At 43.7% G+C, this 26636-nt stretch overlaps 1 protein-coding gene across 2 annotated transcripts; it reads left to right on the top strand.

Moving 5' to 3' along the window:
- Positions 1-893: 893 nt before the first annotated feature.
- LOC111144900 (zinc finger protein 365) lies at positions 894-25894 on the top strand. Of its 2 annotated transcripts, XM_022499493.1 has the most exons (6): positions 894-1038; positions 2755-3510; positions 15532-15712; positions 22121-22158; positions 22923-23230; positions 23895-25894. In XM_022499493.1, the coding sequence occupies exons 2-5, from the start codon at positions 2768-2770 to the stop codon at positions 23182-23184; spliced, it is 1224 nt and encodes a 407-aa protein (XP_022355201.1). In that variant the 5' UTR covers positions 894-1038; positions 2755-2767; the 3' UTR covers positions 23185-23230; positions 23895-25894. The 2 variants fall into 2 exon arrangements, with proteins under 2 accessions (XP_022355201.1, XP_022355200.1); XM_022499492.1 differs by having other exon boundaries at positions 22923-25894.
- The last annotated feature ends 742 nt before the right edge of the window (positions 25895-26636 follow it).

The raw sequence follows: 26636 nt of genomic DNA on the forward strand, positions 1-26636 counted from the left end.
GAGAAGTATGGGAAGCTCTGAGAACAGAGACACCCTTAGGAGTCGAGAAGATGCATTGAAATAACTATACGGATGAACAGAATCTCTCTTTCTAATAAGAAAACCCAACAGTAACTTTTACCCTGGTTTCATACTTCAAGAGTTAGACCAGGAATACCCTGAAACAGGTTAAAATAAGATGCTGAGTCATCAGGGTCTTTCTGAAGGAAAGAAACCTCCGTAGGATGAGAGATCATCGCTCCTGCGGGGAGGGGCGGAGACTGGATGCCTGAGGACTCCGGGAGGGAGGAGGCGCGTCCCTCACAGATCCGGGAGAGGGCGTGGGGGGTCTTCTCGCTTTATTTATTCACAACCCACATACTTCACTAGATTTAGTTCTGCCGGTTAACATACCACCAGGATGCTCGGCTGGTAAGGCTAGAGGAGACTCTAGGTTATTCGGGGACATTCTCGTCCCCGTTGCTTAGGAAGAAGAGGTCCTAAAATGAACCACCGGACCTTCCTGCCGGCAGATTAGCGAAGATACCCAAGCCGCGCCTCATCCTCATCCACACTCTCCCGCTCCCCAGTAACTGTAAAGTGCAAAAGAGCTGGCCGGGGCCTGCAGAGAGCGCAGCGCCTCCGAGCTTGGCACGCTTTTCCCCTTCCCTCCCCCCGGGGAGCGATCCCGGCGTCTCCCCGCGTGATGTCAGTGGGATCCTGAGCCCCATCCCGCTTCACGGCTGGGGGCGGGGAGACGGTGCTCCCCCACGCGGGGCAGAGCGGGGTGTCGCTCGAGGGGCCGCGGCGCCCCAGGCCCACCCCACCCCGCCCCCGGGGCGTCCGCTCTCGGGCGCCGGGGTCCCCGGCAGCGGCGCGCGCCGCCCCCGCCACGCTCCGCCCCGGACGCCACCGGTCCCCGCGCGAGGGTGCGCGGGGGGTGGGAGCGGGCCCCGGCTTAGCCTGATTTACGGCTCTGCTGAAAACCGCTTCGCTCCCGCAGCAGTAGCACCGGCCGCGGCGGCAGCAGCAGCGCCTGCAGCTGCAGCAACAAGTCGGGTAAGTGGCGGCGGCTGGGCTTCTGCGCCTGCGGCCCGGCCCGGGGGCGCAGCAGAGGAGGCTGGCCGAGCGGTCCCGGGCTGGAGAGGGGTCCCGTCCCCTCCGCGCGGCGGGGAGTTGCTCTGTCGGCCCCCACTTGCGGGAACTCGTGCGCGCACGAATCCATTCTGGCACCTGAGGGCTGGCCCGCAGCGGAGCGGGGGCGGGGAGAGCCGGGACCCTCGGGGCAGCGTCTTTGCCAGACTGCCCAGGGCTGGCAGAGGAAATTAGGGCTTTTCCGCCAACCTTGTGGATTGGGGTTTCCGCTGGGCCCTTGAAAGCATGAGTACTCCCAGAGTGTGTGATTACCCATTTCCCCATTCAGGGATGCCAGCCCTTTTCCATTGCCGCCTGGAATCCAGACTTCCCCTGCCTTCACCTCTCTGCTGCCTTTTCGGCCAGGGTTTGCAGCCTATCTCCACGGGCTTTGCAGCCTATCTCTTACAGCCCGGAGTAGCACAGGAAGAGGTTTTCCTCTCTGGGGGGCCAGAGGCTTATTAACCTGGAGGCTTTGCCTAGCTGGCTGGGGACAGCTTGGGCCTTTGCTTTTCGAAGAGGTTGAGGTTCCAATAACACCACTTTCCAGGTATAGACCCCTAGCTGAGCTTCCTCTTTTGGGGGCCCAAGGCTTGTTAACATTTAAATAGAAGCCATTCCTGGAGGGAATAGGTATGCCCCGCTTGCAGAATAGGGTTGCTAGCAGTCATCTGTTGCTAGGGCTAAGATAATAAATTCTTACAAGGAAATAAGAACTTCCTGTTATTAAAAGACTTATGCTGATACCTGCCAGGTTCACATATTGGCCATCTCTAAAGGTTATCATATTAAAACAGGATCAGAGATGAGATAAATCATTCAGAAAACCATATCTTTATAAAGTCTTGGCCATGGCCATGGCCCCTAGTGGGTCAAAACGTATCTGATATCTTGAGTTCCCAAATGTCAGTAATTCTGGAATATGGAGACTGTCATTACAATAACATTTTGATTTCTGGCATCACAGCAATAACTAAAAGCAAAATCTCAGGTTGAAAAATTTCCAGCTGATTCTGTGTTTAATGCCACTGCACCTAGCTTGAGTAATATCATTCTTATGTTTGAAGAAAGATTGCTGAACTCGCTCTCTCAGGACAGTTTTGACAATTCATGTGAGTCTTCCTCATTTTTGGAATTCATGCTTATCAGGATTGTATCAGTAAAATAGGGCACAGATTTGCAGTTAGTGCACTCAATTCGGGAGGGCAAGAAACTTGAATTTCACTTCTGGACCTGCCACGTTCCATCTGGCTTTGAATTCATTACTTTACCTCCTTGCTCCAGTTTTCTCATCTGCAAAAAGAGAATGTTATCCACCTTCTTTATCGTGGGCAGGGGGAGGGGAGGCTGGCAGGCTTTTTCCTAAAGGCCAAGGAGTAAGTCATTTTGGCTTTGCAGGCTGCAGAGGTCACTCGCCTTTGCCTTTAGTGCAAAAGCAGCAGTAGGCAACACAGAAAGGAGTGAATGTGGCTGGATTTGGACCACGGATTGTAGGTTTTAATTTTAATGTGAGATATTATATTACCAAAGGCATTTGAAGCCAAAGGCCTCTGCTGTGGTGTTGATGAACGGGCCACAAGTGTTTCAGGAGCATTTTTTAAACAGACGTGTGAACTATCTGTTTTATGTTGCCCTGTTCAGGACTTGAAGAGTAATGCAACAGAAGGCTTTTGAGGAAAGCAGATACCCCTGGCAGGAGTCCTTCGAGAATGTTGCTGTGTGCCTGCCATTCCGCTGCCCAAGGTGTGGAGACCATACCAGATTTAGAAGTCTGTCCTCGTTGAGGGCCCATCTGGAATTCAGTCACAGCTACCAGGAAAGAACCCTCTTGACCAAATGCAGCCTCTTTCCGTCCTTCAAAGACACAGACCTAGTCACTTCCTCAGAACCCCTGAAGCAGGGAAAACTGCAGGGCACCGGCCACGTGGTGAAGCAGAAACCCAGCTATGTGAACTTGTACAGCATCTCGCACGAACACTCCAAGGACAGGAAGCCATTCGAGGTGGTGGCCGAGCGGCCCGTGTCCTACGTGCAGACCTACACGGCGCTGGACCTGCGTGCAGACTCGCTGGAGGGGCCGCGCTCCAGTCCCGGACTGCCCACCCCGGACACCAAAGCCGCTTTCGAGGCTCATGTCCGAGAAAAATTCAACCGGATGGTCGAGGCCGTGGACAGGACCATCGAGAAGAGAATCGATAAGCTCACCAAAGAGTTGGCCCAGAAAACTGCCGAACTGTTGGAAGTTCGGGCGGCCTTTGTGCAGCTAACGCAGAAAAAGCAGGAGGTGCAGAGGAGAGAGCGGGTCCTGAACCGCCAGGTGGACGTGGCGGTGGAGATGATCGCTGCGCTCAGGCAGCGCCTGACCGAGTCTGAGGAGGAGCTGCTGCGGAAGGAAGAGTAAGTGGTGCTGCGCCATCGCTTTAAGCGCCTCCCCCCGGGGTACCGGCACATGTAAAGCCAGGATTGGTTTTTATTGCTTGCAGGTACCTCGGCTACCTTTCTCACTGATACAGCTAAACTCGGGACCCACAAGGCTTTTGATACTATTTACCCTCTCTGTGTATAGTCTGCGAGCCGGCTGCAAGAAAGACAAAATATTCAGTCCCTTCTCGCCTTGGAAACTACAGCACGTTTTGAGAGAGAGGAGTAGTGGGGTCTATGCATGGTGGGATCGGTTCCTAGCACTAGCTGGTGAGCTGAGGGAGGTGAGTGGGCGGGCAGAGAGGGGGCTCTAGCCCAGCCATTCCTTCTTGGTAGCCTCCGCCTAGCAGAGTCAAGAACATGAGATGCTGTCTTGTTCAAGTATAAAAATATACTCTGAATACCAGTAATTCTGGCTGCTTTGCCATTTTGGATTATCTGCTCGTGTTAATTAAATGTTGGTAGCTGAGAATCCATTTAATTATAGTTTTTATTTGGAAGAAGCCGACATTAGTAAACCCAGAGGAGACTTTCTGATCCTGCTGGCTTCTGTGATTTTAGTTTGAGAATTTTCTTTTTGTAGAATGGTAAGACTAGAGTCAGTCAGGCCTGTTCGCACAGAGTTGGCAAGTGGTTTTCACAAGATAGAGGTGAAAGACATCATACTTGGAAAAGCATTTCCTTATCAATAAGTATGGCTTCAACTCAAACTAGAAAAGCTTACCTAGTAAAGCAGTGTATTTCCCAAATGCAGAATGTTAGATTTAATTTTAAATGGAGGCTCAGAATTTGTAGAATCAAAGAGCATAAAAATGGATACCCTAGGATAAAGTAGGAAGAAGGTTTCAAATAATCTGGATTATATTACAGAGATTGACTTAATTTCCTACTTTCCGTGTCTACTAGCACTCTTCTACCCTGTATTATCTCTTAAAATGTAGTAGTTAAAGCTTCTCTGTTTGGTTCGAGGCTGAGAAACCCTATATATTAAAGAGACCATTACCTAGTGTCACTAAATACCTACATTGTACCTAGAGGGAAAACCTGCTCTGATCACCTAGAAATTTTTTTAATTACCTAGTGAGCACGGATTCGAATCAGCCATGGATTTACTTGGCTTTTAGGGAAATGATCTGTAATGAAAATGTTTCTCTCTGGGCTTCTGTAGTTTCCCTGTGGGAAGTTAGTGCCATGATGACCCATTGTGGCCAGCAGGGTGATTAACATTGCATCACCGGGAAAAATGGCAGTTGGGGTTCCCCTATGTGCAAAGAAAAGCTTAGAATTAAATTTGTGGTGTTTGATTGAAGAGCAGTGAATTTCAAAGGGAAAAAAAACTGATTGCACATATTGATTTGTCATATTTTACTTATTAATTACACAAGTAATAACAAATGTGGGATTTGGGCTGGTGGTTGCTGGGAAGAAAGCCAATATGATGGCAGGGAGAATCCTATAGTTAGATCTAAGTTATTCTCAAGGATCTAAATTTTATTTGGCATTGTGAGTTCAAAGTGCTTTATTATTAAGACTATCTGGTTGACTTTGTAAAAGTGGGCCATGCATGGATCAATTATGATAATGTTAACCCAGTGCTAGCACCTGAGGACCAATTGAAAAAGTAATACATATTCATAAAAAAAATTTAACAGGGTAGAATTGTATGTGTTAAAAGGGCCCCTTCCTCTCCAAGGATACCCTGCTCCATCCTCCAGAGAAAGCTATGGTTTAGGTCAGTGAATGTCCTTCTAGAGCTTTCCTGTGTAGATACAATCATATGTACTTTATACACAGACATACTATATTCTCCCAAATGGAATCGTGACATATACTGTTCTGCCATTTATGCATGGAGTATTTTTTGTTTTAATGTAGTATGTTGCAGGCATCTTTCAGGTCCTGAGTATAGGATTATGTCATTCTTTTTGGCTCTTGCCTGGTATTCTGTGGTGTGGATGCATTCATGCCTGATTTCATCAGTTTGCTATTAATGAATACACGGTTTTGTTCTGTTTTTCTAGTATTAAAAATAATGTGTCAGTTAACATTCTTGTACATACATCTTTGTTCACGTTTTTGTGAGTATGTCTGAAGATAAATTATGAATTGGTTTTTAGTAAGTCATTTTGGACAGCCAGGGAGGAGGGGAAGCAATAGCATTAAAAAAAAAAAAAACTTTAAATGAAAATACAGTGAAACTGCCTTAAACTTTTAAACATAAAATTAACAAAGTCTCCATTTTTTTTAAGCCTTCATTTGGCCTGGCTTGTCAGTTTCTGTATTCAAGTCTCAAATAATCACTCTTTCTGTACATAAAATAACACTGAAAGAGTCTTGTTTCCAGGAAGGACACTGGAGCTCTTGGTCTGAGAGGGTGACTATGGCCAGCTCTGTCAGGGTCTGTGGTGTTCAACCTCCCTGACACCCGTCCCTGCCCCCAAAATGGGGATGGAGAGCAAGTCAGCCGCCCATCTGCCATACCATTGAAACCGAATTCATTTGACTAGATTTGCCTGCCCTGGACAAGGCCCTTCCCTCCTCACCAGCCTCACAGAGCTGTGTCATGGACCCAAGAGGTGACCTCTTAGTTATGGGACAACCCTGTTTGGCCAGAGAACAAACCAGGGGCTAAACCCCTCCAAATGAGCTCTCCAGACTCATTTGTGAGAGAACGCAGGTGGTTACAGTCCTAGTCGATGTGGACTTCAACTTGGGGACCCTTTGAGACCCAGATGGGAGATTCTGTTTAAAAAAAAACCCGAACACCTACATGAGGCTCTCTTGCGTACGGATTTTTTTTCCATCAACTTTAAAAGCCTTTCAGGTGAGGCTTAAGAGGCTCACTTGGTTATGGATTTTGCATGAGGCTCTTCTGCTTACGGATTTGTTCTCTCAACTTTAGAATCCTTTCTTTCAAACTGAAATGAAAGACTCCAGGGCCGCTTCTGCCCCGAAGCCATCTATAGGCTGAATCACCGTGCATTGTAGAAGGCCTAAGTAAACTCTAACAGAGGAGATGGGTTGGATAGGCAGTATCTTGTACTTTGGGGCCGGTGAGTCTCATTGTACCTCTGGAGAGAGGTGTCTGTAAGTCTCTGGAGCACAAATCCAAGGGAGCTGTTGCTCATTATCTTCGCAAAGTCTCTGCAACTTTACAAGTCCTACCGAAGCAGGTATTTACTTATTCAGGAGTTTTCAGAGCTATAAGGTAGCACTACCATAATCAGGTAAATCAATCCCAGCTGACCTTGCAGTAAGGTGTCCCTTAACAAGAAAGGATGGACTTGGATGGTAGCTGAGTTGTGGTTGAGTCGGTCATCCAAGGTTTGGAGCATACCCGTGTAATGTCGCTAATCCCGAGTATTTCTGTACCTCCCTCTGGTGAGACTGGGAAGCCCTACCTGAGCACCCGTGATGGGCCCAACACTGTGCTAGGTGTATATAGGGAACATAAAACTCTCGCTGTTTTCCTCTAAGGAGCTAACATCCTACATAGGAAGAATAAAACATCCTGCGATCATGTCCATGTTCAGACCCAAGGTAGCTGAACAAGTGCTTAAATACAAGGCATGGTTTCAAGTTGATAAACCATTAAAGAACAGATTTTTTTTTTAACGTGGAGCGTCCACACTGAGAAAGCGAGAAGGAAGGGCAGTGTTTGCATCAGTGGCCAGAGGAGAGTGATGTTGAAGGGACAGCAGGGAGAAGAAAGACTGTTAGAGAGGGCACCTGGGGAGATTGTGTGATTTGGGAACTGAAAGGTACTCCTGTCTCCTTCAGGATAGCACTCTCATTTTACAGAAGTGGAAAATAAGGCCCAGAGCAGTGGAATGACTCACCCAAGGACAAAAATTTGATAGCAGAGCTGAAATCAAAACCCATATTCCCTATCTCTGTTGAGTGCTTTTTCCATTAATTCACTGTGTCTCAGCCAGACTTTTGAAAATGTGGTATTTGCCCAAAGTGTCAAGACTTATGTAATACTGAATCTGGCCCATTTTGGAATGGGCTGGCTTCCTTGCTGTTTTGAGAGAACTGCTACGGTGACGTCATTTATTTCTCTAATGAGATTAAAGCAAATGTCAGCTGGCATCAAAGGTGTTGGGAAATAGGGAAATGCTGGTGTCATAAGTGTGGTTATGCTATTCAGCTTCTGGAATACCAGGCCAGGTCTTTTTAACTTGACCCTGGATGTCCATGGCCAGTCAAAGTGGATCATGTGCCACAGCCAGCCCTTGATTGTGATGAGGGGCCCCCTTGTAATTCTGTCTCATCTCCATGCTACTCCCTTGCAAAGTCTGATAGAGATAATCCTTCCCTTCTTCCTTCATTATTTGCCCTGCTCTCTGCTGGGAGTCAGCCCAGGAGACAAACCTGGCACTAAGTCCCTGCCAAGGGCCAGGTATTGTTCTAGGTCATAGGTAGTATAGCAGGTGAGTCCTGTTTCTGCTTTCATGACAGCAAGAGGCCAGAAGGTAAAATTAAATGTTAAACGGATCCTTAAGGACATGATGAAAGAGGCATAAAGGGTGGCCTGAGCCAGGTAACCGGCATTTAGGTTTCTATCCTAAGCTTGCTGTGGGATGCTGGACTTTTAAAGGTAAGTTTGACTTGGTAACTTGCTTTGCACAGCTAAACCCTCTTGCCACTTAATTACAGCATTCCTATTTTTGATCAGCGAAAGCAGTAACAACTTGGTCTCCAGATGGATCCATAGCTAGGAAACAGGCCAGGAAAAATCATGTTACATGTAGGGTTCAGTGGGACAGGGAGGGGTCTGTTTGCTCCATATTTTAGTGTGTTTATGTAAATGAGGTCCTCTCTTTCCAGGCTGCTTTCCCTGCAGACTTAAAAATAATGTAGGAAAGGGGCGCCTGGGTGGCTCAGTGGGTTGGGCCGCTGCCTTCGGCTCGGGTCATGATCTCAGGGTCCTGGGATCGAGCCCCACATCGGGCTCTCTGCTCGGCAGGGAGCCTGCTTCCTCCTCTCTCTCTGCTTGCCTCTCTGCCTGCTTGTGATCTCTGTCTGTCAAATAAATAAATAAAATCTTTAAAAAAAAATAATAATGTAGGAAAAACTGGACGTCAAACATGTCCTGTTCGGGATGGTTAAAGGCTGGAGACCAAGGAGAATATTCCGTTTTTCCCTGTCTTGTCTAGTGTCAGTCACCTTCTATCTGGATTGAGGGCCTTACATGTAGTGTTGATCCACTTAGTACCAGTAAGAGTCATTTGACTTTCTCATTAAAGGTATTTTTTAAGCTCTTAATGAGAACTATATACGTTTTGGTTTAGTCAAAGAGGCCAAGAGAGAAAGTTGAGGCCAGAGGCCAACAAAAGTAGAGATGGCCTGGCTTCAGATGTGCCACAGGTGCCGATTCCACAGGGGGACAGGGGGCAGCGTGGGGGTACGCAGGAGCTAGCCCTGAGCTCCAGGTCGGCAGCCCAGCTCCCAGCACTGGCTGGCGGTAGACTCCAGCTTCACGATTTGCCTTGCGGCTGACATCGCAGTCTGTCTGAGGTGCTCTGTGATCAATAGCTAGCCTATTTTTAGCCAGAGGTATTTTTACCATTTCACATACCTCCAAAGAGGTTTGTTCATAAATCAGTAATGTAAAATGAAATTTAAATAACTTGGTAGAGCTTTGCCTTTGGGAGGAGAAGCTGATTTTAAAGTGTTGTTTAAGAATGGAAGAGAAGCATCCATTTTCGATCCCACCCTGGGTCCTGTGGGAGGTACCTGTGTTGTGGGTTACTTTTTGGTTTTATGCCCCTGTACTTGTCTAGAAAAAGATAAAAAGAAACCTCAGGCTCTTTTCCTCAGTTAAGGATTTTCAACTAGAGATGGGTTGTACATTTCACGTACATTTCAGCAGAAATTTGTTGTGCCCCTGTTGTGTGCTGGGCTTGTGTTTGGTGCAAGGGTGACCACAGTGAAAGAGGCGGCAAGGTCCCTAACCACACAGATGTCCCAGCGGAATGGGGTACATGGCATGACTAGTCCTCTCTGCAGTGTGCGTTGTGACAAGGTGCAACATTCTGCGGGAGAACACAGCAGGTCACCCACACCTAGGCTTGTGTGGGAAAGCTTCCTAACGGGAGAGCCCTGAGGTCAGAAGACTCCTTAAGAACGGGGGCTAGGGAAAGGCAAGGGGAGGGACGCTTGTGGAAAAACGGCGTGTGCAGAAATAAGAATCTGACTCACAGCCAGAATGAAGGGAGATCCCTGGTGCTGGAGCGGAGAGGGAGATAATGTGCATTTATGAGGCCCAAGGGGGACATCAGGCTACAGGATAGCCCTGAAAGCTGGAAACATAGGGAAATAACTGTAAATTACAGTACATGATATGATCAGTGTGTTGTCTCCTATTAACAGTGCAGGGTTGGATGGCTATGTAACATTGTAGCGAACACCACAGTGCACATAATCCCTCTGTCTCTACATCTGCTTCTAGAGTGGGTTCATCCCATGACAGTGTATCTTTAATTTTTCTGAATTATCCTGTCTTTAACCCACCTCAGAAGAAGAAATGGAAGGGTTTGATCTGTAAAAAATTAAATGTTATCAATGTTTCAGACCTTATGGTGTCCTGTAAATGGATGAGTGCATGGGGGAAAAAATACTTTTTCTAAATAAAGCTTTGATTGCTCTATAAGGGCTTTTTCACTCGCTGCCCCTCTGTTCCTGAATCTCAAGATATAGACAGATTTCTAGCTCTGCAAATCATTCTGTGTAACAGTGAGCTTCAGGCCAGTTTCTTTTCCTATACTGGTATTTCTTTCTTTAGTACCAAATATTGATTTTAAATAAGCATATTTTCCACCAAAGCTTAAAACCTTGCGTTCTCTTATATTTAACCTCTTTAAAAAATACATATAAGAGAAGTCAAAGACAGGGCTGGAGGTAAGGTAGAATCAGTTAGCTTCCCCAAAGCTGGTTTGCACCACGGCCTGATGGGATTTCACACGGGCTCCCTCTGTCTTCTCACCCATCTGGCCCTCCAGTCTTCCCCCTGTATTCTAGGTCACAGGGTTGAGAACCTAAAATAAAACCACACAAGTGTCTTCCTCTTCTCTCAGATGGCATCGTGTTATTCTTTCTCTTAGTCATTCAGCTCAGCTTTGTAATTACATATTTATTTCAGTATTTGTTTCTTTTAGTGTTCGCTTCTCACACTGTATCCAGGCTTAGCACACCACCAGCCTGATCCAGCCTGCTACCTGTTTTTGAGGAGCTTGTGAGCCAAGAATTTTTAATGTGAAAAAGAACTCAAAAGAAAACTAATAATTCATGACATATAGATATTATACAAAATTCAAATTTCAGTGTCTGTAAATAAAGTTTTATTGTTACACAGCCCCTGTGGTTCTTTTGTGCTAGGGAGAGTTGAGTAAGTGTGACAGAGACCAGATGGCCTGCAGAACCTGAAATATATACTCCCCAGTCCTTCCCAGGAAATGTGGGCTGACCCTGCGTTCGGCAGTCAGCTTCTCAAGAATAGCCATGGGTTCACGAAAGCCCCAACACTAAAGCCAGTACTAGCTAACATTCAATAAATGTTTGTTGAGTTACAGAGTAGCAGAATAAATAAATATGCGGGCTGTGACCACATCCTCCTGGGCTTGCAGACCTCATTGCCCACCCCCCACCCGCGTTCTGAGATTCAGGAGCACTTGTACCGAGTCGGGCAGCGTCTCAGATTCCTTGGCCCCCCTTCCCCTTATATTGCTAAAAAAAAAAAAATACCTGAGGACCCGCAGAAGTTTTGTTTGCATGAGTTTTATCTATCAATATTTACTGTATTAGAAATTAAAAGTTAGGGGCACCTGGGTGGCTCAGTTGGTTAAGCGTCTGCCTTCAGCTCGGGTCTTGATCTCAGGGTCCTGGGATCGAACCCCGCGTCAAGCTCCCTGCTCGGTGTGGAATCTGTTTCTCTCTCACCCTCTCCCTCTGCCTCTCACCTCCACTCGTGTTCTCTCTCTCTTTTTCTCTCAAATAAATAAAATCTTACAAAAAAAAGAAAACTTAGAAATTTAAAAAACAATTATTAATTTATGTAAAAATAATAAGAAATCTATTGCTTGTTAGTGTAAATAACATGTTTGTATAAAAATAACTGTTTTCCTAAAAACAATTTAGCAGGAGTCGCATGGTTTTATAGGTCTTGCAAATATTTGTAATATGCGACTTAAATAGAATGCAGCTGTACCTTGTTACTTTTGCATTTCTTCTGTTGCAAATCTTTTGGTTGAAGTAGATGAAGGAAATCCAAGCTCACATATATATGTAGTAAGAAAAGGGAGGGGTACTTTAATAGCTTTTTCAGAGAACAGAAGATATTCTGCTTGGCTACTATGCCAAAAGTTGACAACTGGTAGTTTCTAAAAGATTCATCAAGATATGAGATCTGCAATCCTATCAGAGAATATCTTGTTCTTCTTGATATTAAAACCCACTAGTATTTCTTCCACTTTGAATGGCTATTCAGCGGTTTGGTCTAATTATTAAAGTGCTTATAAATGCAATGTGGTTAAACCTCATTCCTTTTCATTCAGGAAATTCCCAAGATTCCCTGGGGAAATAGGAAATGTTTCTGGATATTGTTAGTCCAGATTGAACAGGATGTGAAAGGGGAATCTGAAGTTGTACACACAGGCTAGTCCCCAATTAGTCACTGGGTTTGGTAACCGTTTTTATCTAATACACCCAAACGTATTCTCAGCACAAGGCACTTCTCCAGCCATCGTCTGATAGAACATCGTATTTAAAATTAAATCATCAGGCTTCTTCTGTCTTTTCTTTTTCTTTCTTTCTTTTTTTAGTTGATGTGAACCACTCATAAACTGAAATTACGTTAGTATTGACGCCAGGTTGGATGAAAAATGCAAAGGGTGTTAACTTCTCAGCTTCAGGGCACAGGGTAATTGGGTGAGGGAGATGTTAGAAAAAGATGCTTCTCTCTGAGACTTAACATAGCTCCCCAGGATCAGCTAGGAGCGTTAATGTTAATTTGCAAAAGTTTTATATAGAACTGATAGCAAAACATTCCATGATTTAAAAATACAGCCATAAACTGTATTGCACTCAGATTTGTCTTCTTGCTTTTGAGATATTAATCCTGTGGGATTAAGCTGTCAAATATTGCTGTTTTACATTTTAGGCATTACAGCCTGAGAACCCCACATAGTAAATATTGCATAGAGGAAAAAAAAGACTGGAAAAACATACTAGGATGTTGATAGTAGTTACCTTTGGGTGTTGGGATTGTGGGTCATTTTTTGTTTCTTCCTTGTCCTTTTAAAATACTCATTACAATGAATACATAGTGAACATTATGTGTCACGTATTCTATCGAATGATGGACTTAAGCATAGAACAAAAAAGCTGATTTGGCCCTTGCTCAGTTTTAGATCTTTCAATAGGTCAATTTTTATGTTTCCCAAAATAAATGTAAATAATATTTCTATAATGAGGAAATTTAATTTAATTTAATTTTTATTTATTTTATTTATTGCATTATTTATTTATTACAAACCAAAATGAACTGGAAAAAAATGGGCTCTTTTTTTATGTTTTTCTTTTGGGTAGGGGAGAGGATTGTGGGTTTTGGCTGTTTTCCTGATAAGTACAGTTTGGAGACTTGTGTCATGATTCCGGTGTCGTCTACGAATATCACCTAATTATCACCTACAAGTGAAGTTTCTACAACGGACTTGACTCTGAATGAATGGAAGCCTTTTTGTCAGAAAGAGGAAGGCATTAGCCATTTCCCAGACTCTGTGTTCTTGGTACTTTTGAGCTCCATCTAAAGGATCCCAACCATTCCTTGGAGCCATGAACAGCTGTGGCATGCTGGACGTAGCACCCGGATGGACCCTCCATCCATTATTTTGCAGCTAGGTAAGGTTACTTAGAGGCAGATCAAAGCTGAATGATGGTAGAGCTTGAAAACTGGCCAGTGTCTGTGGCCTGAACAGCTTGGAAAACGTACCGCTTCCATGCTGGGTTCATATGGAAACATCTGGAAATTAACTTGAGACTTGATGATGGGAGAAAGCTCCTTTCCAAAGGGATTCATTTCTTTTATGTGACTATTTCTTAGCTACTGAAAAATACTAGAATTATTATGGAATTGGGGTTTATGTTTGATCCTGGCTAGGAAACTAGGGAAAAAAAGGGGGCTACTATGATAAGCAGTTCTGTGATGCATTATATCAGAACCATCTCCTTTCTATTTTTATAAATACATAATTTCCAAGGTTTTGCAGAGATGTTTGACTCTGAAGGAAGTGTCAAAAAGGTTTCAATGTAGCCAAGTGTGACTTATTTATGAGAGAAAAAAATCACAACTAATTGTAAAAGCGAGTCACTGACTGGTTGTACAGAATAAAGGAGCAAGAAACCACTTTTTTGCAAAAACCTTCTGCCAAACTTCCTGGGTCAGGCTTACCTGAAGTCCTGCTCTCAGGAAATTATGGAGCAGAGTGGAAGGTGCAGAGACGGCAGTGGATTTCATCAACTCTGTAGAACAACTGCATGAGGTTAGATGTTTTCAAACTGGGATTTCTTAATCTGAAATGAAAGAGGCTTGGAGGAGAATGAGCAGTCTTTAGAATCGTGGTTCTGCGTATGTTGAACGTGGCCAGAAAAAGGAGGGGGTACTTCTTGATTGTATAGAGAGATCCTGAAGCTGTATACAAGAAGTGCTATAGCCAACAAGTAGTAAAATGATGGCATTCATTACCCCTGGTGGTATGCGTGGCAGGACATACAGAGGGGAAGGCCGAAAGGATCTTTATAATTTCTTATAGAGAACTGGATGAAGAGAGTTGTGATAATATGTTGGTCGTGCTGATTACCTGGTGCTGAGAATTCTCAGGCCAATCACGTGTGTGTGTGTGTGTGCACGCGCGCGCACGTGTGCAGAGCTGCCGGTGAGAATGACTACCAAATTGTTACAGGTGGTGGTCTCAGGATGACAGGGTTTCAGATGGTATTTTCTTCTTTATATTCCTCATGTATTTGAATCTTTATAAAGAACAAATTTCATTATAATTCAGGAAAGTGTTGTTTTCATCCATGCATTAGAAATAAAAAGATATCAAATAGTAATAAAGTTATTGCAATTTTTCTGGGTCTATAAATGACAATGAATTATGTGGATAAAGGAATATTGTTTGAGATATTTTGCTCAGCTTTTTAGGGGAAGGGCAGTCTGCATGTGCATTCTTCTCTGTCAGCTAACATAGTTTTCCCGGTGGACCTTGAGTCTACCTCAGGATGACATTTCTTGGACTGTTTCACTTTTAGCTCAAAAATGCATAATTGGACAAGATGACTCATTTTACACCCTCCAGTGCTCAGCATGCCCTTTCATTTCCATACCTTCCCTCCCTGTGCTCTCTTCTCCCCCAGGAGCTAGACTTTTAAAATGTAAGTTAGAACTTTTCTCAAAAGTGTCCACTGGTTTTCCATCTCATTTATAAGAAAATCTGGAGTCGTCACAGTGGCCCTTGCTCCTTCCGTCCTCCCCGGTCCCTGCACGCAGCCAGGCAGCCGTCCTGTCTGCCTGTTCCCATAAAGGCCTGGCTTACCCTCCCGTGAACTTTCCTGGCTTATTCCTTGTTTCCTTCAGGTATCTGGTCCCCTCTTTTCCCCATCCTGAAAGTGGTCCCTGACCCCTTTCTGAAATACACTCATGCTATCCCTCCTTCTGTTACTTTCTATCCCCTTGCACACAGTTTCAGTTTTCTCCCTAGCACTTATCATTCCTGGCCCAGATATTTATTTGGATATTCGATAATGACCCTCTCTTTGTACTGAAATGTAATCTCAAAATGTAATCACCAAAACATCATGTTACCTCTGTTGTCATTGCCGCGAGCATGCTGCCCAGGGCACTGCCTGACACATAGTCAGCTCTCAGTAAGTACGTGCTGAAGGAATGAATTCTTGTCTCATTTCTCTGCTTTGTGTTCTGACACTTTTGCCTTGCAGAGAAGTCGTTACATTCAACCATTTCTTGGAAGCAGCAGCTGAGAAGGAGGTTCAAGGGAAAGCCCGGCTCCAGGACTTTATTGAGAATCTGTTGCAGCGGGTAGAACTGGCGGAAAAGCAGTTAGAGTACTATCAAACCCAGCAGGCCGCTGGCCTCTGCCGAGACATCAGCGAGCACGTGGTAAGTCACACAGGTCCAGCCACCATGCTTGCAGTCCTTGGGTAGCGAGATTGGGTCAAGGACAGAGGAAAGGGGAGCTGGGGAATGACTTTTGGGAAACCTCTAGACATCAGCACCAGTCATCCCTGTGTATGAGGTGATACAGTGAAGCCCAGACACCTACCTAGAAGTTAGCAAAATTCCGGATACATGGTTGTCTTCACCTGACCACTCCACACCAAGAGAAATAGGTAGAGATATTTTTTATATTAAAGAATAATAGAGTTGGAAGTGGCCGAAGAAATCATCGGTCCCAACCCTGGTGCTCAAGTAGACTGGAAGGTATCATTACCCTGTTCGGGAGCTCTTTAAGGGGCTCTTAAGAAATCTTTGGCCTTTCTCAGTAATAGCAAAATCTAACCACATGCCTCTTTTTTTTTTCCTTTAGAGGAAGGGCAGCACCATCCAATAGTCTCAATAGGTGAGACATTCTTTAAGTAGATTTTCAAGAAGTCTTAGAAAATTTCACAGGTTATAGTTCTGTAATAAATATTTGCATACAAGTTTATATATTGTTTCAGGGACTTGAGAAACCCCTGCAGCCCAGACAGGAACTGTGGAAATGGCTGAAGGTCCAGGTTCTGCTAAGTGGCTTGATCAGGATTCCCTGGTCTCTTTGGGGGTGGAAGGAGGTCTAAATAACCACCCTTGGGATGAGGGGGATGGGTGGTCCTATCTGCCATCCAAACAGGTTTTTTTGGTATCAGTAACAAAGCCAAAGGAAGGATTTTTGAAACCCCAAAGTGGTTTATAACATTTTCATGATCTGTTTGACTTTATTTAGGCTTAATCCCTTTCCCAAAGATTTTTAAATGATTCTTTTACTTACCCCACAAGTGGACTGTACATATGAGGGAAAGAAAAACAGGGAACATTTATGCGAACCGAAATGTTGGTAAAGTTGCTACTGGTTGTTTAAAAAGTTTAGTTTGAGCATATTGGAAGCCAAGATTTAAAGGAAACATGATTAAACAAAAGAAGGAATGAGATGACAAGCAGGTGGATAAAAAAAAGAAGGCGGGAGGGACAGACAGGCAACAGTAATAAAGGAGAGAGGGAGGAAGGAAGAAGTGAAGAAATGTTATGCAGTCTTACTGTAACGTACACTTAGCTTTAGAGCAGGGCAGGAACGGGAGCTCTAGAACTTTCCAGTCAGGAACAAAAGCGGACAGGAAAAAGTGAGTGTGTTACTTCTGTGTGGTTCCAGTAACTGTAATCAAGGCAGTTTCAGCCACCTGATATATTTATTATTTTCCTGTTGGTGTCTGTGGTCTCCTGAGAGGGAGTTTACACTTCCCTCCTCAGTTCTTCTCTTACCTTCTTGGGAAACTGTGAGTCCAGTCCCAACTCTGTGTAGCAGGAGGGACACTCTGAACCCTTCCCTGCCTTCTCCCCATCCTGCTGTCTACCAGGAGAGTGTGCAGCATGGGGTCACGGGGCCTAGATGTGAGGTGAGAAGGCCTGGCTTCCAGGTCATTCCGGCCCTGCTCCTTGTTTTCCTGGGCCTATAAATCTTCTATTAAATGAAGCAGTTAGACTAGATGCTTGCTAGGGTCTCTGGCCTCTTAAATTCTCTGATCATCACCTGACTTGGGTGGTTAACAATTCTAAAATAAAAATGTAGCCTGAATAGTTTTAATATTTAGGCTTACAAATAACCCAGAAATGGGTAAACGTCTACTGTACTAAGCCAAGAGGATCTTAAAGAAAGAGAGAAAGCAATGGAAGGCAAAGAGGAAGGGAAGAAGTCTATCATTCTCTCTCTTATTTATATTTCTGTGCTCTTTCCTCTGCTCAGTTTATTTTTCCAGCTTGAAAATTAAACATCTTTTAAGAGACATTGCCAGTGATTCTCTTCTCCACGCTGGTACACACCATCAGAAGTTGGGCAGGTCTCACCTCTCCTAGTCAACTGTGTATGTACGAAGTTATGTGCGTGTGCACACCCATGTATACACATAAATACATAGATGTACAGGCGCACATGTCCACACACAACTCTACCTACAAATAAGCAGGGAATTAATCCATGCATATGCCTCCTGTGTCTCAAACATGACATGATCTGCCCTCATCAGACTTGATCTACCCGAGGAAGAATTGACTGAGTGAAATATAGGAAAATGCCATTAAGATGGTAGTGGGGAACATAGAAGTGAGAGCTATCTGTGAGTAGGACATGGTCAGGCTGCAGTGAAGCGACTATGACTGTTGTGGGGAGGATGCATTGCCCTGAAAAGACCAAGAATGAGGCCCTTTGTTTCTGGAAGGATCGAGCAGAGATGCACTTCCCCCGTGTTCATGGAAGTCCTCCAAACTCCTCTCTGAACCTTACCTAGCACATCACCATGCAGTTTGCCGACCCTCAGACCTTTTCTCCCTTTTCCCTCAGCTCTTTAATCTTAACAATAGCCACACACCTGTGAAATTAGGAACACTGTCTTTGATGTAATGCAAGTGCTAAGTCCGGCCTCCCAGGGTTCCCATGGCCTTCCACACACAGAAGAACTTGGATGCTTTTCGCAGGAAAAGCTTCGAGTCATCGCTTTATTGACTGACTTGGCCCAGCTTAGTGAAGGCCCAGAGCAGTGAGGAGCCCTGGCTTTTGGGGCCTCAGCCCCTCCCAGGAGAGCTCCTTGCCCCTGTGCGCCCTGAGATGGAGCAGAACATTCTGACGCAGGCCAAGCTTCGAGTCATCACTTTATTGACTGACTTGGCCCAGCTTAGTGAAGGCACAGAGCAGTGAGGAGCCCTAGCTTCTGGGGCCTCAGGCCTTCCACGCTGCAGCTCAGGACAGCCTGGAGTGCCGTCCCCAGCCGACCTGGCTCTTCTTCACCATGAAGGCTGCACTGAGAAGCACTGTCTGTCCTCTCCCCTCGTTTTCTCATTACGACCTCCAGACAGCAGTGAAATCTCTAGATTGATGTATGAGGTGCTTCTTTCCAAGGTGCGTTCTAGCTTTAAGATTCTTTTATGCCCTAGAAAAATTCCCCCTCACATTTAGTAAAGGCCTCTTCTGAAATGATGTTTTGGCATCTGTATTTCCCCTTAATTCTCTTGAGCATCTGTGTTCTTTTTCACCTGGCTGATTTCTAAAAACATAACATGCTTACTCTGATATTTTGTCTTTGTGCTCTAAAAAATGCTGTCAAATTAGACATAAAGTGACCTAATATCCCATCTGCCAAAAATCACGCACAGACCTGCTCAAAAGGAAGGTTATGAAACAGATTAAGTGTTGCATTTAGTTCCTGCAGGTTGTAAATGAAGGCTAGCAGCCATTCATTTAGTATCTGTTTACTGGGAACATAGCACTTACTGGGTGCTGCAGGAACAAGGTGAATGAGGAGGGCGATGACCCCAGAAACAAGTCCACAAGTAACTAGGATGATCTCAGAGGCTGATAACCCCTGTAATGAAAAAAGGAAGAATGTGTACGAGTCCCTCTGTGGTCAGGAGATGCCTTGCAGACAAGGCTGCATTTGGACTATGACCTGAATAACAGGACCAAGGCGGCTCTGTGAAAATTGGGAAGTGGCTTAGGAGGGAACAAGCTTGGCACATCTGAGTAATGAGCTGAAGCCGGAGATGCAAGAAGGTTCCAGATCGTGCTGGGGCTTCTGGGTCACATAAGGAGTTTGGATCCATTCCAGAGCACAGAGGGAAGCTGTTGGAAGTTTATAAGCAGGAGGTGATTTGTGTTTCAGCAAAATCCCCCTGGCTGCTGGGTGCAGAATAGACTAGAGGGGTGCAGGACCGAGAAGGCTAGAAGGCCATTATGGTGTGGCAGGGGAAGGGGGGGATGGCAGCTTGGGGAGAGCGGAGGTGGAAAGAAATGGCGGGTATAGGACATATCCTGGGGACAATGTTGACTAAACCAGTTGGACTTGCTGAAGGTTTAGGTTTTAGCAGGTGAAAGAAAGGGAGGAATCAAGAATGAATGTAAGATTTTGGCCTGAACAGTTGAGTATACAGTGCTGTTATCTACACAGAGAGGAGGTGAGAGGAAGACCCAGCGCCCGGTCTCTCCAACCCGAAACAACTTGGGACATCATGTTTGCACTCAGATAGGCTCTTCATGCAGCTGCTTTTATTTTTTCAACGTGGAACCTTCTTTAAGGACTCTCTTGATCTCCATTCTCCTACAAAGTAGTTGGACTATGAGAAAATGGAGACAAATGATGGGACCTAAGAAGAAAGAGGGTTTCCATCTGCCAGAGGCTGTGGGGCCAGAAGGAATAGCGGCCTCTTGTGTTTGCAGGGAGGAGAGCATGTGAGGTTCTGGGGGGACTGTGGTAGCAGGCCCCACCTCCAGCCAAGCCTCATGATCTGTAGGATCACTGGAGAAATTCGGATCCAGCCACGGATTCCATTTAACTTTTTGGGTACAGACTTGCTCTTCCACAAACACACGGTCCCTAAGGAGACTGAACAGCGTGAAGTCTTCCTTGGACGTGGAATGTGCTAACTTGGGTTTGAAGTCCAGCTCTGAAACTGGTGAATCATTGAGGCTTCAAACCAGCTACTTAACTTTTTGGTCTTACTTTCTCTATCTGTAGGATGGGGATGAAAAATGGTTAACTCATAGGGTTGTTTTGAGGGTTAATTGAGGTGGTTTTATATAGCCAGTATTTTGTCCAGTGTGTGGCAGATGAGACCTGCACAAGTTATGATGCTTACGTATCTGTGTATATGTGAGGTTGATGGCTCATCTCTACCTGTATTTATTTGTGCATTCCCTTTCTGTAATACACAGTAAACTCCTGTAGTTTCCCGAGGTCCCAGCAGGGTCCATCAGTGACATTCATGGGCACCAAGGTTTTGGTTCTTAAAACATTTTGGAAGTCAGGGACCACTTTGAATTAGATAACATCTTTGGCCTTTTCCCCAGGGAAGAAGATATGCATATGCATGTAAATACACACACACACACACACACACACTTAACTTTACACAAAATTCCAAAGAGTATTATATATATATATGCAACACATCATCAAACTGTATGCTTACATACATATATACAGTAAAGTGAAAAAAAATTTGCTATGCCTTAAGAATAGCTTTAGAAAGAAGGAAGCAATTTAAAGGAAGAAAAACTCTGTAAGCTTTTTTTTTTTTTTAATAGTTTATACAAATACTAAAGTCCATTCGAGGAGCTGAGCTGAGAAACCCTTACTAGTGGTAGTGGGGCCATGGCAGAAAGATGGAAATGCTAAAACCTTCGGGTTTCCCAGAACCTGCCAGCCTGAGCCATCTGTCCAACCTTCTTTGTGCATTGCATAATGTCAAGACCTTCCTGCAAGGAAGATGCCTTTTTCTGTCCACCCTATTAATCCCCTGTTGAATCCAGCCAGTATGAACAGGGTCAGTGGCAAAGCTTACTTTTGATTGAGTCAGAAAGCAGAAGCCAGGAATCTGGTCTTGCCTTCCCGGGGCCATGGCCCTCCGAAGTTTGTTTAGGAAAGCTTCTTTCTGATATGCGTCTGACTGCAGACAGGGGACTCGGGGGAGTGACCCTGTTATGCTGACCTTGGTTTCTCTGATTATTTGAATATGATAAGACTCGTGTCTTGGCCACACTGGGCCCCAACACCAAGGTGGCCCTTTCTGCACATTTTCTTTATCGTTCTCTTCTTCTGTGGGTCTCTGCCTGCTGCTGTGACAGCATTTCTTTCTGCAAAGGCTCCATGAGGGAGGTCAGGAATGAAGGCTGGGAATACACTGGGTTTGCCTCTGAAGGGAATGGTGACATCTGGCTCACAAAATGATAGTTCTCAATTTGTTCTGCCAGTGATATTTGAGCCCAGCCACAAAAGGGCATGCAGACACTTCACTGGGAGTGGAAAATAGTCTCGATGATAGATGGCCCCAGGGACCGTTGTGGAGTTGGTCTTCATATGCTCTCACTTTAGAAATGATGTATTTTAGGCAATAAACATTTGATGCCAGTTTTCCCTTTAGTTGATACACTGTGACCAAGCGCAGCTGTAGTAAATTAGCTGCACATGCCGCCTGAATTAATCAAGAAATAATGGCACATCATTCTAGTATTAAAAAACATGTTTCTTCAAATGTTGCTCTGTGAGAGGGCTCTTTGACATTCTGAAATTTTTTGGATGGACCAATAATGGGCTTCTTGGAAATCTCAGAACAAGGAGCCACAGAGGCTCCCTGAGGAAGCTGAGGCCGAGCACAAGACGTTCGCGCTCCCTGCCGTTCTGGAAGGTGCCACAGGCCGTGCTACTGATAATAGTTCCTGGCTTCCTTAATGGGAGCACTTTCTTAAAAATATAAGCAAGAAAGATTCTTAAAGCCAAATCCAACCTTTAAGCGAAGTAATATTTTTTCTTATTTGTTTTCCTTCAGCTTACAGATATCTCCTCAAATAGGAAACCCAAATGTCTGTATGTATATCTTTTTATACTTGGGCCATTTGATTATGTTTGCATGATGTGCTTTCCTGTTACATTTTTTTCAATATAATATCTGTATTCTAAATGGATTTGAGAGTTTCTGATGAAAATGCACCTGCCTGGGAACCTAATTTTGTAAATCGTGGTTACAACTTTTAACTATGCTAATAGCCTATTAGTTTCTGGCAGTATGTTAGTACCCAGTATTTTTACAGTATTCTATAGTGTGACTTTCTCTTACTGAGGTATAGTATAATCATCATAGCTCTATAGTAGTATTAATATAGTATATATACCACGTTAGATATACATAATATAAATACATGTATAAATTTATGCTGGGAATCACATAATCACATACTTTATGATTGCTGCATGGCTAATACTGCTATATACAGTCACTTACTGAGTCAGGGGTTTGGATTCTGGTCTCATCTTTTCCATAGACCAACCATATGTATTATTCCGGGGAGTCCCTTCCATTTTGGGGGACTCAGTTTTGTCACTGGTAAGAGAACTAGTAACATCTCCCTGAGAATTTGGCATCATGAGATCATTTCATGAAAGCCACAGGACTTTTTGAAAGAAAAATACCAATTCCTGTTTGACTTACTGGCAGCATTTCTACCACTTCAGTGTGCGGGAGTAATTGTGCCGTGGATGGTTTTGGTTTTTTTTTTTCCTCTTCTTTTCCTTTTAAGGTTCTAAACAAAATCTTTCTTTCTGCTCATCTTCCTCTGCTCAACCATCTGTAGAAGTAGAGGGCACCCACATCCTGCATGTAACCACGCTGATCTCAAGACCCACTTCCATCCAAAAGGAAGGAGCTACCTGAGAAAAGCCAAGGACGACAGAGCCAGCATGCAGCCTGCTAAATCCATTCACGAACAGGCTGAGTCCCCAAGAGAACTCTGCAGACCGTTGAAGAAAGGGGAGCCTCTGGGGTTTAGCCGGAAAGGCAACATCAGGCCCAAAATGGCCAAAAAAAAGCCAACAGCGATTGTGAACATCATATGAAAGAGTCATCGGCGGGCTTTGCAGAACGTTGTTCTGGGGGCCAACGGTAATGCCTTTTGGGGTACATCCCACAATGAGACACATTAGAAAAAAGAAGGGCAGAACACGTTTATTTCGTGGCTGAACAGGCACCTGGATTAACCAGAATTTAACAAATGGGAATCTTAGGGAACCAGAAATTTATTACAGGCTCCTTTTAGAACCAAGAGGCAGGTTACAGAAAGAATTGGAAAAAAACAAAACAAAACAAAACTGTCTTATTCCAAAATTTTAGTTAAAAGAAAGCCCCAACTTGTAAAATAAACAGACCACTCTCCAGTAGTTTCTGCATCTGGGGTTCTGTGTGGGGGTGATTCAGCCGAGGCCCAGGGCCACACCAGATGTCGGGCACTAGGAAAAAAGTCTTCTGTGTCTACTGCTCTCTAAATTGTGGGACAAAGAATAGGAATGCAAAATTCTCTTAATAGCAGTGCAACAGTAATATTTTTACTTGTTTTTAACTTTGCCCTCAATTAATTTGAAAGTTTCCAAAATAAGGATTCCTGTTTCCCCAACTATTGTGGTTAATTAAGATTCCAGTGCTTGGGTGGCTTCCGGGATTCGTCTCCTTCGACTTCAGTTCTCATTTCTAGTTTTTTCGATTCAGGTTTGTTGTTTCTCTGGATGCGTGTTTTTTTCTGATTTGGGGGTGCCTCTGCTCTCTTCTTCAGCTGAGTGTTCTGTACCCTGAGACCAAGCTGCAGCCTCTGTCTTCAAAGCCAATAGTGTTGCCTGTGGCTGGGACGGAGAACCCCATCAAAACCTTCCAACCGAAACTCTTTGATTAACGCCCATCACCGGTTCCGGGTCTGAAGGGCTGGAACAGCACCGGATGGCACGTCTAGTGCCCCGTGAGCCAGGGCCTGGCAATGCTGCAGACGTGACTCAGCCCTTCCCTGCTTCCCTGGGAGTAGCAGCAGCCACTGTGGGCTGTGGACATGACTGTTCCCTTGCAGGCCTCACTTTTCCACCTCCTGCTGCTTCTGTGCCCTTTGATGACTAAATATACGTCCTTACCTTTCAACCAGGTGTTTGAAGCTTTCACTGGACACTGCTTTCTAAAGTAGTTTCTGAAACGGTGCATGTGGGATCTACAGTCTGAGACTGTTTTCCTGTCCCTCCCTAAAATAGCCTTCGTTTCCACAAAGAGCCATCTGTTAAGGGCCTCCTGCTTTATGGTTCTCTTCAAGAATGAATTTCCATGTTAAACTTTTTTTTTTTTTTTTAACGTTAACAATATCATCAGGTCTTCTGCAGAGTTTACAAGTGCTGACACCCTTCTGGAAAAAAGAGTAGTTATGTCCACATATGTATACATATACATATATATATATATAAAACACAAAATATATATGTCAGGTATATTAATAATTTATTTTTAAATACTCATGCAAAAGGTGTGTGTTTGTGGTGGGTGGTTTTTAAACTATATACATTAGTTCATGTAAGCTGAATTCTCTTACTTTGAAAATTAAAACTGTAACCTAATTAACATTAGTAGAATGATTGTTATTGCAATAAACATCAGATTAGCAATGCATTAAAAATAGGTATAATGCAGTTACTTAAAATGCCAGTAAGTTGAAAAGTGTAACTTATCATTATACAAACATTTTGAACCTATCATAGTGAAAATGTTGTTTTTTGAACCTTCACTTTGACATCTGGCTCACCGGGGTGAGCCATTCGTCTGGTGTATAGGCAACTATCAAGTGGGAAAAAAACATTGCTGTGAAGTGAATATCACTGTTTAGGCTAACATTGTAAAAATTGTAGTGTTACAATTATTGTTTATTTGGAGAGTTCATCTCCTCCAAAGTTATATATTATTGACGTTTATACCATGATTGCACTCTAGCCTTTTACATACTAAAAAATTGACTCGTTAGTTGTATTGCATGCCCTTTGTCCTGTAACACGTGTGTGCAATGACAACAGCTTGTTTTTAAAGGCGGTAGAGCCAGATTTTTTTCGTTTTATTTAACATAACCTACATTTCCAGTTTTAATTTAATATGCCTTGAGGGCATGACAGCTCTCTTTGACAGTGGTACTCTGTGATCTTCAGAAAGCAACATAATGTCATATCTACTCGATGTACATTTCACAAGGCAAATGACTTTTAAGATTATATTAAAAAATTCTTTTTAATTCCAACTAAATTCTGACCTTCATACAAGGCACTGCATTATATATGTTGTGCTTCCTTAGAGACAGAAATTTGCTGTTGAACGTGGGAGCTGGCTCACTTTAGGGGATATTTCACTTACATACCATGGCCTGGGCCATGTACCATGTCCCACTTGGGTCTTATTTTTAAATATATATATATATTTTTTGTCCACATGGCCAGTCAACCTGCGAGTTGATTTTTGGAGAAATTACCAAAGTTCCTGGGAAAACATGTTCAAGGCTAAACTGAAGAATGGATCTAATTTTATTATCCGTTTTGTAAGGAAGAAATTTTTCTTTGAACTCGTCTTTCATTCTTTTATTCCCAAACTAGGTTATAGATTTTCAACTGCAAAGTTCAAGTTGCTAAGACACTGTTTTCTAGCATTCTGCAGGGTAGATCAGTTTTATGGAATCTGGAATGTTCTTTTCCCAGAATTGAAAAGAAAAAGTTTTTAGATTATGAAATAAATATTATAATAATAAAGCTATATTTATGACTAATGTGTTGGTATGTTTTGTCTAGTTGAAATGTTTCTGGGAAGCCAAGTGTGCTGGTCCGTTGAACAGTGAACAAAATGGTTTTTCATGAATAAGCTGTTCACCGTACATAAAATCACCATGATCTTGTACCTATAAAGCTTTCTTGAGAACTTAGCTGGATCGTTTTTATCACAATGCCTGTATCTAAAAGTTCTTTTTACATATGTTCACACTGAGAAGTCCTCATTAAAAGCCCATTTGTGCTTTTCTCCCATCTTCCTCCACACTATGAGTAATTTTCCTACACTCTATTTTTAAACTTGGCAACTCTTAGCAAAAACCATGGACAGATTTCACAGTGTACATCCCAGCTTATATAGGCCATACATCTCAGTCATTGTAAGACCCAGAGAGTGATTACAATAGATAACAGAACTACTGTATATCACTAGTAAGTTACTTAGCCATTTGTCCTTTAAGAGCCATGGAATTGGGAAAATTTAGGGGATGCCATTTGTTTAGGAGCTGTTAGAGCTTTTAAGGAGATAACCTTAATCTGTTCTTACACTTGTGTTAAAGTTGATGGATTCACCAGGTCATATAGTGTTCTTGAAAAATAACTAACATTCTCAATTATCTCTGGGCATTAGAAAACATAAATAAATCCCAGTATCTTAATTCTGTTTAGGCTGGATCCTTAAAAAACGAGTTCTGGAGATGGCATACATGCAGGCCCAAACACAAACCCTGGAAACATTT

The sequence above is a fragment of the Enhydra lutris genome, unplaced genomic scaffold (genome assembly GCF_002288905.1).
Source record: "Enhydra lutris kenyoni isolate GAN:26980312 unplaced genomic scaffold, ASM228890v2 scaffoldscaffold12, whole genome shotgun sequence".
Taxonomy (NCBI): Eukaryota; Metazoa; Chordata; class Mammalia; order Carnivora; family Mustelidae; genus Enhydra; species Enhydra lutris.